Source organism: Monodelphis domestica, chromosome 2 (assembly GCF_027887165.1).
Source record: "Monodelphis domestica isolate mMonDom1 chromosome 2, mMonDom1.pri, whole genome shotgun sequence".
Taxonomy (NCBI): domain Eukaryota; kingdom Metazoa; phylum Chordata; class Mammalia; order Didelphimorphia; family Didelphidae; genus Monodelphis; species Monodelphis domestica.
Genome location: NC_077228.1, coordinates 290,541,697 through 290,561,422, shown reverse-complemented (window position 1 = coordinate 290,561,422; position 19,726 = coordinate 290,541,697). Strand labels below are relative to the sequence as shown.

Sequence of the window (19,726 nt, the reverse complement as noted above, 5' to 3'; positions counted from 1 at the left end):
TCCCCCAGAACAAAAAAACCACCACCAATAACAACAAGCTTGTATCTGTATGTAACATAAACTTTTCTTTGACTAACCTACATGGTTGAGTGAGAGGATTTGGTTAATTTGCCAGTTCCATTTTGTTTTCTGGTAACTTATGTGGCTTTTTTCCTGTCTTTCTTCTTGTCATGAAAATTTAGAAATAGAAGTCCTAAAGTACCCCCATAAAGGGGATCCTCTGAGCTTTTCACAGCCAGTGTCAATTTGACAGCATTGCCCTCTCTGGCTGTGAATCCAAGTCCAATTTTCTCTGTCTGCTATAGAAGGATCCTCCAGAACAGCTGACCAAGAAAATTGGACCCAGCCATGCAGCCTGACAGAATGATGATGCCAAACCTTAAGAAATGATTCCAACCAGGCTTGGATCAGAGAAGTGTTGGAAAGTGCATGAAAGATATTTATCCTGTGAGCTGTCCAGCCTGCTCCTTGGATTGGAAAGGTCTTAGGATGTTCAGATAAGTCTGAATTGAAGGACTGACCTTTTGCCTCCCATCCTCTCTCCCTCTCTCTCTCCCTCTCCCTCTCCCTCTCTCTCCTCTCTCTAATCCTCTCCTTCTCCCTCTCCTTCTCTCTCTAACCCTCTCTTTTTTCCTTTTTTCTGTCCTCTCTCTTCTCCCCCTCAGAGCCTAATGATAAAAAAAAAATGGATAATTTTGAATTCCATTGTTTTTCTATATGGAGATGTTTGTCACATACTGTATTGTTCATAAACTTGAAATAGATGATTTCTCAAAAGGCATGATATAAGATCTTAACCTTCTTCACCTCATCTCCAAACTTACCAGATACCTACAATTTGTCCCATAGTGTCAGCTGAGGTACATACCTATCAGTGGTATGACTGGAGAAAAAAGGAAAAACAAAAAACACACGCCTTGCCTGGAGGGCAATCATCCAGAGTCCCAAGACTCAGTTTCCTCATCTGTAATATGGGGATGATAACTTTTGTATGAATTGAGTTCAGTAGCCTGTTAAAGTATAAAATGTCCTAAGATCTTAGTGTCTTTTTAAGTTATTTAAACTTAAAATAGCACTAAAGCTTTTCTTATACCTTGTATAAATATCCCAAATCAAAATGGGTATTATTAGTGAGTTCCAGTGCAGTGTCGAAGAAGAGAATGAAAACAGATTTCTTTCAAATAATGCTCGAGGGTCTAAAACACCAGAGAGAGGGCAAATGGGTGAGGAATTCAAAAATATACACTATGACCTGAGGGGTTGATTTGGTTCTAGGGAAGAAAATTTTGTGATTTTTGCCTAGGTCCTTCCTTTTGTATTCTGCTAAAGCTATAAAGGATATTGCTAGGGAAATGTATGGCCAAGGGAGGGAAATGGGTACATGGCAAGGGTGAGGGATCATCAAACCCACATGCTAAAATGTTTTGCACATCATGAGTGGGGAATACAAGGAGAGGAATGCAAAGATAAGTCCCAGTGATGTGGGTGAAACACCACTGGTAGATTTATGGAAAGTGTGGACAAGAATCCATAGGTTAGGCTGGGTTACCCACACTAACTGGATCCATTGGAATACTAGTGCTAGCATTTGTTTTTCCTATCAAAAATCAATAAGGTGGCAGTTGCTACATTTTCTTTAAATAAAAAAAAAGAGCATTGGGTCTGGAGTCAGGAAGACTCATCTTCCTAAGTTCAAATCTGGTCTCAGACACTTATTAGCTGTGTGACCCTGGGCAAGTCACTTAACCTGTTTGCCTCAGTTTCCTTATTTCTAAAATGAGTTGGATAACAAAATGGTAAACACTCCAGTATGTTTGTCAAAAAGACCCCAAACAGGGTCACTAAGAGTCAGAAATGACTCAACAGATAACGGTGATTTCTGGAAATAACAACCTCAGTAGTTTCAATTCATCTTTTAACAAAGACTTAACTAGGTCTCTAAAAACATTGTAATAGCTAATCTTCATATAACATTTGCAAGTGATATAATTGATCACTTTATAATCTGAAATTTGCAAAATTCCACATTCTAAGGATTCTTAACCTGGAGTACATGAACTTAATTTTTTTAAAATAATCATTTTTCAGTCTTTTTGTAATACCATGTGTTTTATACATTAAAAGACATCTTTCTCAGAAGTCCATAGGTTTCATCAGACTGCTGAAAAGATCAATGAGACCAAAAATATTAAAACCCCCTCTTCTACCTGGATTATTTTATTTGAGCATCACAACTTATAAGATAGACGTTTCTGTTAACCACACTTTATATATGAAGAAATAATGACCTGCCTAGCCATCTAGTAGTTCCCTAAATAGTAAGTATTTTAATTGAGATTCAAGCTCAAAATGGAACTCAACATCTTACTGATTTCAGGCCCACTAGGTCCCACCGCCTCTCTGCAAAGCTTCTGTCTGTCTTTCATTTCATTTTTTGCTATTTTTACACATTCCAGCTGTGTCTATGTGATCCCAAAAAGCAGATGCAAAGTGAAAAATTTAGTCAACTATATCTGGTTCCATGTCATCCAAAAGGTATGCATTTCCCAAATGACATTGTCCCTAATAATGCTGTTTCATCATAACCTTATGAATACATTATAACTAAGTCCCACCATAAAGTCCCTTGATCCCATTTTTATAACATTATTCCTATGGACCCAGAGATGGTAAGCAGCTTGCCCATAATCAGACTGATAGCTTGAGAACTGGAATTTAAACCTAGGTCTTCCTGATTCCAACATCAGCATTCTCTCCATTAGATTAGATTGCTGCCTGTCTAAATGAGCATTTTCAAGTTTCATAGACCATAACAACACCAATCCAGTGTTGTGCTTGTAAATGTTTAACAGCTGGCTTTTCAAATAGACATGGAGCTCACTTCTAAGTTTAATCTCCGTTGTTAAAGTTATTGTTAACATTAACTCCATCAGTTTCTTAAGTCGAGACAATCAACAAAACAATAAACCAAGCCTTGATTTTGTAGTGTGCAGATTTCCAAGGTGTGAATGCTCCTGCTAAAAATTTAACCATCAGTTTTCCCAAACCAGCTGGTTCCGTCACTCTAGCCAGAGGTTCCTTCCTTACTTCTTTGTATATTTTTCATGTGCCAGAGAAGTGCTGCTCCTGAAAATGAAGATTGTAGGATAGAGCAGTATAAAAATATGGATAATCAGAGCTCTCTGGATTTTAGAGGTCATATTTCCAAGTAAATTTTGACTGAGTATGGAAATAATGGAGTTTGCTGTTAGATTTCTAGACAGTACCATTTTCTGTCATTAATGATCCTTAGGGGAAGAAAGAAAGGAAAAAGAAAGAGAGAAGAAAAGGAGAGAAAAAGAGGAGAGAAATAGAAAAAGAAAGGAAGGAAATTCTGAGCTATGCTTGAAAGAGTATGTTGGAAGCTGTGTTTTAAAACTTGGCTCCCCAGTCTCCATTCAGACTCTATGCCCTGGTAAGAGTATATTATTTTCTTAGCTCAAATTGCTGTTTCCAAGTCATTATTTCTCTACGATGAGAAAACAATATTGGGTCTTATGTAATATCAACCTCAATGAATCTGGAAGTGATCAAGGATTGGGTGGGTTTTTCCCCTTCTCTTTAAAAAAAAGAAGGGGGAATAAATTTGAGATTGTTTGCATATGGCTAAGAATATTTATGAACTATTCCCCTTGTTTCCTCATTACATATTTCACCAAGTGTGTTTGTGTGTGGTACAGGATAAATCTTTACAGGGGTGAGGGGATGGAGTAGTTAGAGAAACAGATATTAGTCAATAACCTGAGCTATTGGTGAATCACAGTTTTCTGGATATCCTAGAACCGCCCCCCCAAACCCTTCCCATTTTGGTTTCCCATGCCAGGACAGTTACCCAGCTCAAAAGAAGCCATTGGAGTTGGGGGAAGGTTTCAGATAGCAAAAGCAGAAAGAATCTGAGCAGCCTTGTTTGGACATTTTCAAAGCCTTCTTGCCACTCTGGTTTTGATCATACACCCTTCATATTTGCCAAAATGGAAAGTACAGCATATACTGCTGTTGTCATGACATAGGCTGAATAAAATAGTCATGGAATTCTTGGGCTGCCCATTTGAGACATAGCTAATGGCCTCAGGAGGAAAGTAGGAGATTAAAAAAAAAAAAACTCTCTTGGTCCCCATCCAGCCAACTCACAATTCCACTGGGTTTTACTTGTGTCATTGATCAAGACCTATTTCCATATTATTGATAATTGCACTAGGGTGATCCTTTAGAGTCTATATCCCCATCAACCCATGTGATCAAGCAGTTGTTTTTCTTCTGTGTCTCTACTCCCCCAGTTCTTTCTCTGAATGTGGATAACATTCTTTCTCATAAGTCCCTCAGAATTGTCCTGGATCATTGCATTGCTGCTAGTAGAAAAGTCCATTACATTTGATTATGCCACAGTGTATCAGTCTCTGTGTACAATGTTCTCCTGGTTCTGCTCCTTTCATTCTGCATCAATTCCTGGTGCTTGTTCCAGTTCACATGGAATTCCTCCAGTTCATTATTCCTTTGAGCACAATAGTATTCCATCACCAACAGACCACAATTTGTTCAGCCATTCCCCAATCAAAGGGCATCCCCTCATTTTCCAATTTTTTGCTACCACAAAGAGCACAGCTATAAATATTTTTGTACAAGTCTTTTGCCTTATTATCTCAAAAAGAAACTTTTAGACCAGAGATGCCAAACACACTTTTGCATTGCTTTGCAACCCAACACTTACCAAGTGATACTCAAACTAGATTAAAATGCAATTGGAAAATATTTAACAAAATAAATGAAAATACAGTTGAGCATGGATAATGTTAATATGTGGCTATCTAAGACAACATTCAACCTCAGGTATCCTTATGTATGATTTAGTGGCTCCTTTTCTTGTTTGAGTTTGAAGCCACTGTCCTAGAACAGTTATCTGCTCAAGCACATTCCCTACACCTCATTCTTAGGCCATTCCTTTTCCTCTCTATTTTATCATGCTTACCACCTCTAATTGTTCCAGAGTTGGCAATGGGGGTGAGAGAATGGACTGGACTTGTCAGTTCCAAGATTTCTTCCATCTATGTGTCCTGTGATTCTGAAATCATGGTATGGTCCTACCCACCAATGATAACTTCACTCTATATGGCAGTATACAATATGACACATCAGTTAAGAAACAAGGTTACTGAATCACATCCCTTCAAAACCTGTGAGCTCCATGAAGGAGTCGGGTATCTTCCCTATGGAATATAAGCAACATGAAATATTTCCACACTCTCCCTAATATCTATCCTTGAAGAGCTTATTTTTGTGTTTTTATATCAGTACCTAAAACAAAGGGCCAGAACATAGTAGGCATTTAATAAGTGTTTATTGAACATTTGATGTTTGAATTTGCATATTCAGTGCCTAGCTCATAGCGAGCAATTATTAATTTTTTGTTGGTTGATGATCTCAGAGAACTATTGATAAAATAATATTAAGTATTTAGTGTAGTTCTCCCAAGGTTTCCTTGGGGCTCTTCTTTTTTAACCTTTATCTTCCATCTTAGAATCAGTATTATGTATTGGCTCCAAAGCAGAAGAGTGGTAAGGTCTAGGTGCTGGGTGTTAAATGACTTGCCCAGGGTCATGCACCTGAAAAGTATCTGAGGCTCAATTTGAACCTAGGACCTTTAGTCTCGAGGACTGGCTCTCAATCCACTGAGTCCCCTAACTGTCCCCTCCTTGGTCTCATAAAGAATAGCTCTTTCTGGCATATAGGATTGGAACTATATCACAGAACTATGAAATGACCTGCTGGCTCCAAGTCTCAAAGTAGAATGTGGAATTACAGCCAAGGCCTCATGACTTTTCTGACTATGGGATCTTTTTTTTTTTTTGACAGAAAAAGGTATAATGGAAAGATCATTAGATTTGAGGCCAAGGCATCTGAGATTGAAACCTACAGAGTTGTGACATCAGACAAGTCACTTAAACCACCTAAACCTCAGTTTCCTCATCTGTAAAATAAATGGTTGGATTAGAGAGCCTCTGAAGTTCCTTATACCTCTAAATATATAATTCTGTGATTTAGTCCTGTTGTTTTTTTAAGAAGTCTTGACCAACAGTTCATGAGACAAATAGTCAAATGGCTTATATAAGCCTTAGTATTCTACTACAGCCAGCTGATAGGTGTCAATTAGCTACTCCTTATTATCCCCCTAAAAGGGGCAGAGGAACTTAGCAAATAAATCATGAGGAGAAAAAAATACAATAAATCTGCATCAAGTCCTCACTCCTTCCATGGCTTTTGAATAGACTTACAAACCCATGGAAGTCTAGACTCTGTGACTGATGGGAATGCAGGCATTTTTTCACATCACTGAATTTTCCTTCCCCTTATGCTGGAAACACAAAGCAGATGATGAAGCAGAAAGAATGAATGATGCACAAGGGAGAGGGAAGTATTGGGAAACAACCTCCAAACTTCAGCCAGTTTTTGAACATTCCAACAGGAATTCAATTGATTTATCCTGGGGTTGGTATCATTCCATTGTTTCTAACAAAAGGATTCTGAAAAGAAGACAAAATATGGATGTGTGTTGAGTGCCTAACAAAAAAAGGAGGGTGGAAGGGAGGGGGAACGGTAATCCAAAAGCAAAGACTTCCAGTCCCTTCAGCTCCTACTAGAATAAAGGTCAGGCTTGAATCATCTTAACTTATCGGTTCATACTCTAAAAAAAATAAACTCTAGAGAAACTGGGCAGTTGGGGGTGGTATTGATACCATGGATCCACTGGTCAATAACCAGAGTAGCTCTTTGCTCTGGTTGTGCCATTTTTTTGTAGGGACACAGGTATAAGACAGGCACACCTTGCCTAATGTCATTAATTGGTTCCATGAAAATGCAGTATTAGGTAAAGTAACTTTACATGGACTAGTTAATTCCATTGTTAGATCAACCAATTTGATTCTTTATCAAGGTTTTCTCTTAATTATTTGAGAGGCAGCATGGTATAATGAGAGGAGCATTGAATTTAGTCTGAGAACATGAGTTAGAATCCTACTATCTGTGTGATCTTGAGTGCTTTAAATTATCTTTTAATGTTTCAGTTGATCCATCTGTAAAATGGGACAGGTAGGTGGCACCACAGATTAAGCACTGGGCTTGGAATCAAGAAGACTCATCTTCATGAGTTCAGATTCATCCTCAGACACATCCTAGTTGTGTGACCCTGGACAAGTTACTTAACCATGTTTGCCTTAGTTTCTCATCTGTAAAATGAGCTGGAGAAGGAAATGAACAACCACTGCAGTATCTTTGCCAAGAAAACCCTAAAATGGGGTCATTTTTAAGAGTCAGACATTGAAACAACATTAGCAATAATAATAAAAGGAGGAAAGTCTCTTCTATTCTAAATCTAGATCCTATGATCATGTGTTGTTAGGATACAACTTTGGCAGGATAGAATAGAAAACAGAGCATTAGATGTGGTGTCAGGAAAAACTAGGTTCAAATCCTGCCTCAAACAATGAATCCCCGTGGGAATATGAACAAATTACTTAAAATCTCTGTGCCTTGGTTTCCTCTTCTATATAATGAAGAGGATGGGCCTAATGACCTCTAAGCTCCCTCCTTAAATCTATGATCCTTTCAGGGTATGCCTATGTCATGGAAGTCCATTCCCTCCCCCTCTTGAGTAGCCTGACCTGTCCGTCAACATTCCTCACATAACACAGTTATGCCAAGTTTTGCATCCGTGAACATCAATAAAAGTGAGGGGGCAGATCCTTTCGGGACTTTGGGGGCTTTTGACTTTTGAATGAACATGGGAATAGAGCAAGTAGGTAAGGGGGAAAGAGGAAGGGACTGGCAGGCTAAGCAACTTGTGGTCAGGTTACTTAGAGGAATGATGAGATTTAAAACTATGATTGTTTACCCTTTCTAATAAACCTTATAAAATATATATCTAGGTAGGAATATTCATTTAATTCTTACATGCCTAAGTCTAAAAAAAAAAAGGCAGGATGGTGAAACATATAGAAAACTAGCCTTAGAGTTAAGAGACCTGATTTAACTCCTAACTTGTGACCAGGAACAAATAACTAAACAAATCACTTGTGTTTTCTCTTCTGTACAATGGAGACAGTAATAGCTCACAATACTGTTATTAAAAAATAAATTAAAATATTTATTAAATACTTTTTTTGTGTGCCAGGCATTGTGCCTAGATGTTGGACAACCAGAAGCAAAGAATAAAATAATTCCTACTCTCATGGATCAAGAAAGCACAGAATAAACCAGAAAATAAAATTTAAGCACAAAGAATCATCATACCACACCTAGAAGAGTGCTTCGTACAGGAGAAGTGCTTAATAATGTTTGTCAAATTGAATTGAAAATACAAATCCTTGATATATCATCTCGGAGACATATTAGACATTCAGTTTTAACTCTGTTAGCACATTTATGATTTGGAGTATCTCATGGCAATGTTAGATCAAACAGTGACTTCATTTTGCTGATTATAAGTGAGTCTTGGAGATATTTGGTGTCTTTTTCAATGTCACCCAGCTTGTAAGTGACAGGAGAGATCTGAACCCACTTCAGAGTCAGTTTTCTTTTTATTGATAGACTTCAGAGGAGTCTCCTGAGTTTGCTTATTTGAAGGCTTTAGTTTTTGTTCATAGAGGCCAGGATGAGTTCTCTCATAGAAACCTTTTAGGCCAGATCTTCAAATGTACTTCTCCTTGTTTTATATCAGGAGTTTAATATGAGTTCTGAAGTAGATATTCTCATAGTTCCATCTATATCATACTTAAGATATGAACTACAGGAAATGGTCATCTGCTTTAAGTATTTCAATATGAATTATTCAGATCCCATGATCTTCTCAACCAGTTAGAGTCCATTGAAGTTTTTAGTCCCCTCCAACCTGATCTTTTGTCAGTAGGGGAACTCCTTGTGGGAAAACTCTCCATCAATGTATGTCCAAAACTTATGTTCTTATATAGTTGTTTGGGACACTCTTCCAGGATAGTCCCTTTATCTACCTCTTAACACCATTGTTTCTCAGTATTTTAAAAGTGCTAACAAAAATGAAAAAAAAATGTTTAAAGTACTGGGGTGGGGACAGCTGAGTGGCTCAGAGGGTTGAGAGCCAGGCCTTGAGGCAGGAGGTCCTGGATTCAAATCTGACCTCAGACACTTCCCAGCTGTGTGACCCTGGGCAAGTCACTTAACTCCCATTCCCTATCCTTACTGTTCTGCTTTGAAACCAATACACAGTATTAATTATAAGACAAAAGGTAAGCATTAAAAAAAAAAAGAAAAGGACATTGACAAAATGGAAAGCATTCAGGGGATGGTAAGGGGTGTTAAGATTATAACAGATGGAGGCACTTAGGTGACTTGGTAGATAAAGATCCAGGCCTGATATGGCAGGTCCTGGTTCAAATCTGGCCCCAGATACTTCCTAGCTGTGTGACCCTGGGCAAGTCATTTAATCCCCATTGCCTAGCCCTTACCCCTCTTCTGCCTGGGAACCAATACGTAATATTGTTTCTAAGATAGAAGGTAAGGGTTTAAAAATAAAATAAAATAAAGTACTAGAGTAATTTATAATACAAATAATACTTGAGATACTTAAGGTTATTATGTATCTTTATTAGAAGAAAGTAAAATGTTACTATTTTTTCTCACATTTTGGAGTGAAAGGAATTTTTAGTTATTGTTATGTTCATTTTTAAGATAAGAAGACTGAGGTGAAGTGATTTCTCTGGGTCATGTGGTTCAGTCATTTCAGTCATTTTTGACTCTTTGTAGCCTGTTTGGGATTTTTCATGGTGAAGATTCTGGAGTGTTTTGCCATTTTCTCTTCCAGATGAGGAAATTGAGGCTAACAGGTTAAGTGACTTGCCCAGGGTCACACACCTAAATAAGCGTTTGAATCCAGATTGACTCCAGATCTGGCACTCTATTCACTGTGCCACCTAGCTGTGTCTCTCTGGGTCATATTGAACTTGTAAAGTTCTTTGTGACTATGAATTATACATGTATATGCACACAAGCATGGATATGTGCATATATACACAAATCTATATGCATATATATTTATACAAATGTGTGTATGAATATATATATATATATATATATAATATATTTGAACCTGGTTCTAATTCTAATGCCTCATTCATTCAAACAGAAAGTCATTTGTTGACTTTATGCATTTGAAGTCAATGGGTAGTTTGGGATGGGACTAGACCTATGACTTCATTGGTGCATGGGACTCCCAATGAAGAAACTTTCCTTACTAGTGCAGATGAGTGTCTGCTCTGCCTCTGCTGAGATAGATAGAGAGATATCCAGGGGACACCTAGAGGGTGAGCTAAGTGCCCCAGGTTACAGAGCCTGAAGGTGTGAGAGATAAGATTCTGCCCCAGGCCCTGCTGTTTTCTTTCCATTAAACCACATTGCCCCTTAGCATCTTCATGAAGAAAATGAAGGTTTCCTGACTCCTACCCTACTCCATCCTCATCCTGCACCAAGTTGGAAGTCTTGGGTTGGAGACCTGGAGCTGTTTACTAGCCCTAGGACCTTGTACAAGTTGAGTTTCTGCTTTTTCCTCTGAAATACGTGATTCTATCTAGATTACTTTTGAAACCCCTTTCTAGCCCTGAAAGTCTTTGATATAGTGGAAGGGAAAAAGTGGACCTTTCTCTCTGTGGGGGTAGCTAAGTGAATAGAGTGCTAGCCCTGGAGTTCAAATTTAGTCTCAAATACTTACTAGCTCGTTAACCCTATGCAAATTATTTAACCCTGTTTGCCTCAGTTTCCTCATCTGTCAAATGAGCAGAGAAGGCAAGCTACTCAAATGTTTTTGCCAAGAAAACTCCAAATGTGGTCACACTCAGATGTGACTCAATGACTAAACAAGTAAAATTCTGTATGGAGCATAATTCCTTTGCAAAATGAGCTATAAACCCTTGGGAAAAGGTAATGGAGAGGATATCACTGTATGGCAATGCTCAATTAACTTAGTAGGGTTATCCCTACACACGAAATTAGTGTGATGTGATTTAGGTGTGACATAGAAGTTTTTAAAGAATGTCTGTAGTAGAATGTAAGCTCCTTGAGGGCAAGAACTCTTCCTTCCTTCCTTCCTTCCTTCCTTCCTTCCTTCCTTCCTTCCTTCCTTCCTTCCTTCCTTCCTTCCTTCCTTCCTTCCTTCCTTCCTTCCTTCCTTCCTTCCTTCCTTCCTTCCTTCCTTCCTTCCTTCCTTCTTCCTTCCTGTGACTAGCACATAGGAAGGGCTTAACAAATGGTTGCAAATGAATCAATAATCACTGCTTTTAGCAAATTAGCAAAAGCCTTTACATTTTAAAAATTGTTTTTGGTCTTGCCTCCTAGCTCTTGAGAGAGGCTTGACAAAGGCATTAAAGAAACTGGATGATTACCTGAGTATACCTCTGCCTGAGGAGATAGATGCTGATACTTGTGGAGATGATGAGAAGATCTCTAGGCGAAAATTTCTGGATGGGGAGGAGCTGACCCTCGCTGACTGCAATCTGCTACCCAAACTCCACGTGGTCAAGGTAAGATTCTGACTCTGGTCAAGTTTCTTCGAAAAGCCATTATGAGCAATGGAGTTCGGAGCTATGATTTTTCCTTGAGCAAGCTTTACTCCTTCATCTATGTTATGCTTTTCCTCTAGGTCCCTTTTCATCACTTCTTCCAGGTCCTCCTAATTCAGGACTATAGGTAGACTCTTCTTCACTGTTGTGATCCTCAAGTTAAGATAGAAAATGTATGGAAAGTGTTTTGTAAGTATTGCTATATGTCGGCATTTTTTGTACATCATTCTCACCCCATGACTCAATTTTTAGTGGTGAAGAAGAAGAGTGCAGCAAGATAAGGGTCCTACCTAGGAGCATTGCATTATATGTTGGTACCATGAAATCAGATATTTTATCACATATTAAATCAGAGCCTTATAGAGTTGGGAGGGACAATAGAGATCAGCTAGTTCAATTTCCTCCCACCCAGTGCAAGAATCTTTTCTACAATTGCCCCGATGACAGCCTGTGCTTGAACAATTCTAGTGATTGAGAGTTTACTATTTCACAATGCAAACTTATCCCATTGTTGGATCACTTTCATTGCCAGAGCCTTCTCCCTTATACTTAGCCAGAATCTCTCTCTTTAGCTCCCACCCTTTGCTCTTTGTTCCACTCACTAGTAGTGCAATACAGAACAAGTTGAATCCCTCTTCTTTCCTAGCATACAAGTTTTTGGAGCATAGGGATTTTTTTTTTATTTTTTGCTCTTATATTCCTAGTAGAACCTCTAATGTGTCAGATATTTCTTAAATATTTTTGGATGATTGATTCCATAAGACAGTTCTCCAAAGAATTGAAAACAGGAATTGTATCCCCTCCCCCCCCAAGTCCTCTTTTATCATGAATAAATCTTCCTATTTTCTTCAGTTCTTTCTAATGAAACATGATTTCAGGTCCCTCCACTATTCTGATTGCCCTTCTCTGGACATTTTCTGGAAAAATCCTAGAACATATCACTAAAGAAATGGTTCCTGAACATTAGGGAATTGGTAATTAAAGAAAGTCAATATGGCTTCATTAAGATCAGGTGGGGGGGCTGGAGGAAAAGAACATGATTGTTTTAATCCTGGAAAAATACTCTAAATTAATCAATTAAATAAACTTTTTTTTAAAAAAAGATCAGATCAGGGGGGCAACTAGGTAGCTCAGTGGATTGAGAGGCAGGCCTAGAGATGGGAGGTCCAAGGTTCAAATCTGGCCTCAGACACTTCCCAGCTGTGTGACCCTGGGCAAGTCACTTACCCCCCATTGCTTCATCCCTTACCATTCTTCTTCCTTGAAACCAACACACAGTATAGATCCCAAGACAGAAGGTAAGGGTTTAAAAAAAAAAGATCAGGTCAGATGCCACACAAACTTCTTTTGTAGACAGGGATTATTAAACTAGTATATGAGAGGAATACTGTGCATATAGTTTATGTGAACTTTAGCAAAACTTTTGGAAAAAGTATAATATGTAATTCCTCATAATAATAGCCAATAATTTATATAGCCTTTAAGGTTTACAAAGCTTACAATACAAAATGTGCATTATGTATTTGGCCCTCATAACAACCCTTTGAATAGGGTACTATTATTCCCTTTTTACAAATGAAGAAACTAAGAGAGAGGCCAGGTTCACACTTCTAATGAGTTTCTAAGACAAGATTTGAACTTAGGTCTTCTTAACTCTAAGCCCAGTTTACAGAGAGTTATGTAAAAGATAATGAAATAATACAATTAGAGTCAGGACTGTAGCTGATGGAGAGCTAAGGATTAGATGATCAGATAATACAATCAGATTCAGAATTTGGGTGACTGAAGTCAAAGAATAGTTGTTAATGGGTCAGTTCCACATAGCAAGAGGTCTCCCGTGGAGTCCCCCAGAGATCCATTTAACAGTTCTTTCAGTGGCTTAGATAAAGGCACTGGTGGTGTGCTCATCAGATTTGCAGATGATAACAAGTTGGGAAAGACAGCTCAGACAATGGATGATAGTGTCAGGATCCAAAAGGATTTTTTAGCTCAGGCCAGAGCAACAAGCTGACTCTAATAAGATGATATTTAATAGGGATAAATTTAAATTCTTGTATTTTGTACCCAAATACAAGTTGACAAGTGTAAGATGGGGTAGCTGTGGTTAAGCAGCAGTTTGTCTGAAAATATGACAGCTCTTGGGATTCCCTTCCATGCTATAGTGAGTAAAATAATGATCTGGTTTATGCACAGGTTACAAGTATGAAAAGCAAAGCAACTCTGGCCTTTGAGGAGCTTGCATTCTAATGGGTAAAGATAATAAAAATAAGAATAAGAATAATAAGTAAAGAATAATAATAAATAAATTATATATATATATATATATCTTTAAGGTTTGCAAGGCACTTTACATATCTTATCTCATTTAATCCTCACAACAACTCTGAAAGATAAATGCTGTTACAGATAGGGAAACTGAGGCTAACAATAATTAAATGACTTGTCCAGGATCACACAGCTAGTCAATGTCTGGGTCTAGGTTTGAATTCAGGATTTTAGTACTTTATCCATTCCCCTATGGATCTATTCAGCATCCCTGTGATGACCCCAAACATACTCTCCTTCCTTGACCACCAGTCCCCTATGTGTTACTCTTCTCACAGTGTTGATGTAGGGAAGGAGCAGCCTGGCCAGGGAGGGCATTTTGGACAAGGAATTCATAGAGGTGATACATGTAATCATAGGGAGGTTGAATTGGGACCATGCCCTGGTGCAGATTCTGTAGTTTCTAGTCAGCAACTCCTCAGCATTTTCAAGGTCCATGATCAGTGGGGTCTATAAACCTCTATTAATAACTTATGTTGTGCCAAACACTGTGCTAAGCCCAAGGGTACAATGAAAGAAAAAAAAACCCTCTCATTCTGATGGAGGAAATACCATGTAGACAATTACATACATTTTGATCATCATAGCTAATATTTAGAGAGCACCTACTATGTGCCAGGCATTGCACGAAGCTCTGTACCATTATTATCTCATTTGAACCTCACAGCAACCTTTGGGAGGGTAGATGCTATTATGAACCCCATTTTACAGATGAGAAAACTGAGATGAACAGAGGTTAAGTAATTGGCCCAGGTCCACAAAGCTAGTAAGTATGTAAGGCTGGATTTGAACTTGGATCTCCTTGATGGTAATCTCAGAAGGAAGGAGATAGCTTCTAGCCAGAAATTATGAATGAACCAGATATGCCCATATGGGCTGGACAGACCACCATGACTGACTTCCTTCGACTTGCTTCAAAATAAGGGTTTGGGGTGGATCCAGCAGTCATCTGTAGTTCTAGCCAGAGTCTGTTTCTTTACAGTTATCAGCAGACTCCTTGCCTTCCAGTATCTTTCCTAAGCATTCTTTTATCTATTTTTATCCTGAAGGATATTTGATCCTCTTAGGAATGCAAGAATTCCAGTCCAATGTGTGTAACCAGAATGAGGTGAGAGGAGAAAGGCAGGATGAGGAGCCGGGCATCTGGGTATTCTTACCCCGTCTCTACCACTAGCTAGATTTTAGGGCCCAAGGCAAGTCCCCAAACACCTGTAACATTAGGGAATTCAACAAGATCCATTCATTCATCCAGCCTCCTCACTGTATAACCCAGAGATTATTGAATAGCTGCAGTGGGCAAGGCGGGGTGTTCAGTTCTGCTCTCTCTCTCTGAGATCCTTTCCTGCTCCCAGAGTCTACTCTAAGGCTTCCTTCTTGGGAAAAGCTTGAGGCCCCCTCCTGTAGAAATGAGGGATGGGACGGGAGGCAGGATGACCGATGGCGGGGCAGAGAGGCCGGGCAGCCCATCGTGTCTCCTTATATTCTTGCTGATCCCGTTTATCAGATCCCAGAAACCTGGCAAACTTCTGCAAGTCAGGAAAGCTCGAGGCAGCAGCCAAGTCATGCCTTCAGTTTGGCTTCTGAAGCCAAGACTTCATCTGGGCGGTGGGAGCTAACTGTTTTCATATGAAAAAGCAAATTCAGAACATGAGGCAAAAAACGTCCCCGTGCACGTCAGAAAGTCATGTGCGTACATTCTCTTTCCCTTGGCTTCCCCCCAAGCTGAAGTTCATCCTCATACATGGAAGCTGAATGGATCTGACCCAAGCTCTCAGCAAAAACCTGGTTTGAACTTTCATTGTCTGAAACACTTCTAGCTCCCCCCCTCTGGGAGTCTTAATAAACAAGGAGACAAATCAGGGCAATTCTTTGTGAATTCATTTAAGCCCCTGAGAGAGCTTGCAATGAAGGCAGTAAGGGTTGAAGTCCTGCTGCTGCCTCTATTTGTGTGACCTTGGGCTAGTCACTTAATTGCCTGGAACTTAGTTCCTTCATCTATAAAATGAGAGAATTGGCTTTTGTTGTTTCCTTGTGTCTGAGGCTTTATGACCCCATTCAGGGTTTTCTTGGCAGAGATCCTGGAGTGTTTTGCCATTTCCTTCTCCAACTCATTTTATGGATGAGTAAACTGAGGTCAGCAGGGTTAAGTGACTTGATCAGGGTCACACAGCTAGAGTGAGAAGAGATTTAAATTCAGGATGATGGGTCTTTCTGATTCCAGGGTTGGCAATCTTATCTACTGCACTGCCTAGCTGCCAAGGAAGCTCACTTAGCAGTATGCTTTACAATGATCACTCTACCTTTATGTCTCAGCATCCTCTGATATCCTATACATTTTTTTTTTTACTTTGGAGAAAATTCTTTCAAAACTTTCCAGGTAACTCTACTTTTCATCAACAGCTCTTCCTGATTTTAACTCTTGGAACATCATAGCCCCTCCTGAATAAGGTGATCAACTAAAATGTGATTGACTGCTCTGATTTTTTTAAATGTTTAATGTTATTTAATTAATTAATTTAGAATATTTTTCTATGGTTACAAGATGCATGTTCTTTCTCTTCCCTCCCCTAGCCAACACACAATTCCACTGGGTTTTACATGTGTCATTGAACAAGACCATTTCCATATTGTTGATAATTGCACTAGGGTGATTGTTTGACTGTTCTGACTGACTCGGTTTTTGAACAATGTCTTCTCAGCTCCTCAGTGGCCTCTTCCTTCTGACTCGAAGACTAGAGGGTGGAACAATAAAATCCTCCCTAAGCTTTCCTCCATAGAAGACTCAAAACTTTTAGAACTTTGTTGGCAACTCTTCATTTTCCATCAATAGCTCTTCTTGGTCTCAAACGTTATGTCCCTTATTGGTCCTCCCCCTTTTTTAGCTCCCTTTTAGATGTTGTCTTCTCCCATTAGATTTTAAGGTCATCATGTTTTTTTTTTCTCATTTGTGTCCCCAAAGTTTAGCACAATGTTTGGCATGTAGTAGTCATTTATTAAATGTATATGGAAGTATTGAACGCTAAATGTTTTTAATTATTAGAAAAACCTAAATCTTTCTCCTGGAAACTTCTACCTCTTTTCCATAGTTCTGCCTTTTAAGGTCCAAGCAGAACAAATCTGATTCTTTAAAATGCTTGAGGGGCAGCTAGGTGGTACAGTGGATAAAGTACCAGTGGAGTTAGAAGGACCAGGGTTCAAATCTGACCTTACACACTTCCTAACTGCATGACCCTGGGCAAGTCATTTAACCCCATTTGCCTAGCCTTCGCCCTTCTGTCTTGAGAGCTAAATACTAAGATAGAAAGTAGAGTTTTAAAAAATAAAATAAAATCCTTGAAGATAGCTATTACATTGCAAGTCCATCGGGATAAACACCACTAATTCCCTCAGAAGATTCTCCAATAGCATAGAGTCAAGACCAAAGAAGCCTGGGAAAGAACCAAGTGGACCTGGGAGAGATCATACACATAGTATCAGAAGCAGGATTTGAGCCCAAGTTCTTTCCCTCCAGAACCACTGGTCTTCCTACTAGAGTGTTACCTCCCATAGCTCCTTGTTCATTAGATGTTGGTGGGATTCTGTGGATTCCATCTCCCTCTGCTGCCCTTTTTTCCCCACCCACCCCTAATTGGAAAGAACAAGAAAACAAGGCTATTGTAACAAATAAGCATGGTTGAGCAAAACAGTGGCATTGTCTAAAATATATATGTTCTCGAGAACAACTCCATGGCTTAGTGGATTGAGAACCAGCCATAGAGATGGGAGGTCCTAGGTTCCAATCTGGCCACAGACACTTCCTAGCTGTGTGACCCTGGGCAAGTCACTTACCCCCCATTAATTCAGCCCTTACCATTCTTCTGCCTTGAAAGCAACATACAGTATTGGTTCTAAGACAGAAAGTACAGTTTTGGTTTTTATTTTTAATAAGCATATATGTTCTCTGGATGCTCTTTAGCTTATTTAAGTAATTCCTAAAATGTGATCCTTAGAATCAAAAGCAGCAGTTCAGATGTGGTTGAAGCAAAGGCAGAGGACAGTGAGATGGCCACCTCCTTCCTCCTAGACATGGTGCCTCTCAGTTCATCCTGATTTTTCAGCATTCATTTTTCCTTATTGCTATATCTCACTCATATGAAGTTTGCCCTTTACTAAAGATTCCCAAATCTTTTTCAGTGGAACTACTGCCTAGCAACATTTCTCTAGACTTATTACGTAAAGAGTTAATTTTGTGAACCCAAATTATGACTCTTAATTTCTCACTAAATTCTCTCTTCTTAGATTTAGACCAGGGGTCAAATCAAGCCTACTCACCTGTTTTTGTATGGTCTGCAAGCTAAGACTTTTTTATTTTACTTTTAAATGCAATAAGATTTGATTTTAAAATGTAAAAATCATTCTTTGCTCTGATCTACATAGATACAGATGGTGGACTGAGGTCCACAAGGTGTACTTTGCTGACCCCTGGCCTTGTTTAGTTCCTCTTGGTTTCAGATTTATAGCAAGTGTCAAGGCTGTCTTTTCTTTCCAGTTTTTTGTTATATAGCAAGCCAATGTAACACATTTTAGACCTAAAACACTCAGCTTCTTGATGATTCCAGGGACCCTGGGATTCTATGTGGTCTTTAAAGCTTCATGTTTCACCTTGAAAGAAAGCCTGAAGGAAAAGATCTTCCATTACATGTTGGATTGATGTAAAGTAATTCTATGTCCTTTGCATGCCTCCAAATGCACTTACAGTATAGAGATGATGTTTTTAAAAATGAGAAATCTCTAGCCCACCTGCAATGGAGAGTAGGTTTTTCTCTGATTTTTAAAAATTTGTTAAATATTTCCAAATTGCAGGTAAAGTTTTTTTAAGGCTCATTTAAAAAAAAGAAAAACCATGAGTTCCAAATTTTCCCTCCCTCTTGCCCTTCCCCTACCTATCAAGAGAGGAAACAATATGATATCAATTATACCTGTAAATTGAAACAAAGCCCATTTCCATATTAACCATTTTGCAAAAGAAAACACACAGAGACAACAAGAAAAATAAAATTTAAATAAACTATGATTCAGTCTGTACTTAGAGTTCATCAGTTCTCTCTCTGGATAGTTAATATCTTTTGTCATGGAATCTTTGAAATTGTCTTCCATCATAGTATTGACCAGAGTATAGCTTAGTCTTATAAAGTTGAGCATTATTTCAATATTGCCGTTATTGTGTAAAATGTTCTCCTGGTTCTGCTCATTTCACTTTGGATCAGTTCTTATAAACCTACCAAGTTTTTTTTTTCTTAACCCTTAACCATCTGTCTTAGAATCAATACTAGATATCAATTCTGAGGTAGAAAAATAGTGAATGTTAGGCAATGGATGTTAAATGACTTGCCTAGGGTCTCCTAGCTAGGAAATGTCTGAGGCCAAATTTGAACCCAGAACCTCCTATTTCTATGCCCAATTCTCAATCCACTGAGCCACCTAGCTGCACCCCAAGGTTTTTCTGAAACCACCCTGCTCATCATTTCCTATAGAACAATAGTATTCAATCATAATCATATTTATCACTAACTTGTTCAGCCATTCCCCTGTTGGTGGACCTCCCTTTAATTTTGAATGCTTTGTCACCACAAAAAGAACTGCTATAAATATTTTTGTACAAATGAGTCCTTTTCTCTTTCCTTTGATCCCTTTGGGGTATAGACCTAGTAGTGGTATTGCTGGGTCAAAGGGTATGTACAGTTTTATGGCTCTTTGGGAAGAGTTCCAAATTAGTCTAGAAGACAGTTTTCAAAATGATATTA

General features: G+C 38.7%; 1 protein-coding gene across 2 annotated transcripts in view; it reads left to right on the top strand.

Annotated features, from left to right (window-relative positions):
• The window catches only part of CLIC5 (chloride intracellular channel 5), a 254,156-nt gene that overhangs the window by 217,669 nt on the left and 16,761 nt on the right, over positions 1 to 19,726 (top strand). For both annotated transcript variants that reach the window (XM_056818344.1, XM_056818345.1), the window contains one exon: positions 11,395 to 11,579. In XM_056818344.1, coding sequence (XP_056674322.1) covers positions 11,395 to 11,579 — 185 coding nt within the window. The remainder of the gene's footprint in view (positions 1 to 11,394; positions 11,580 to 19,726) is intronic.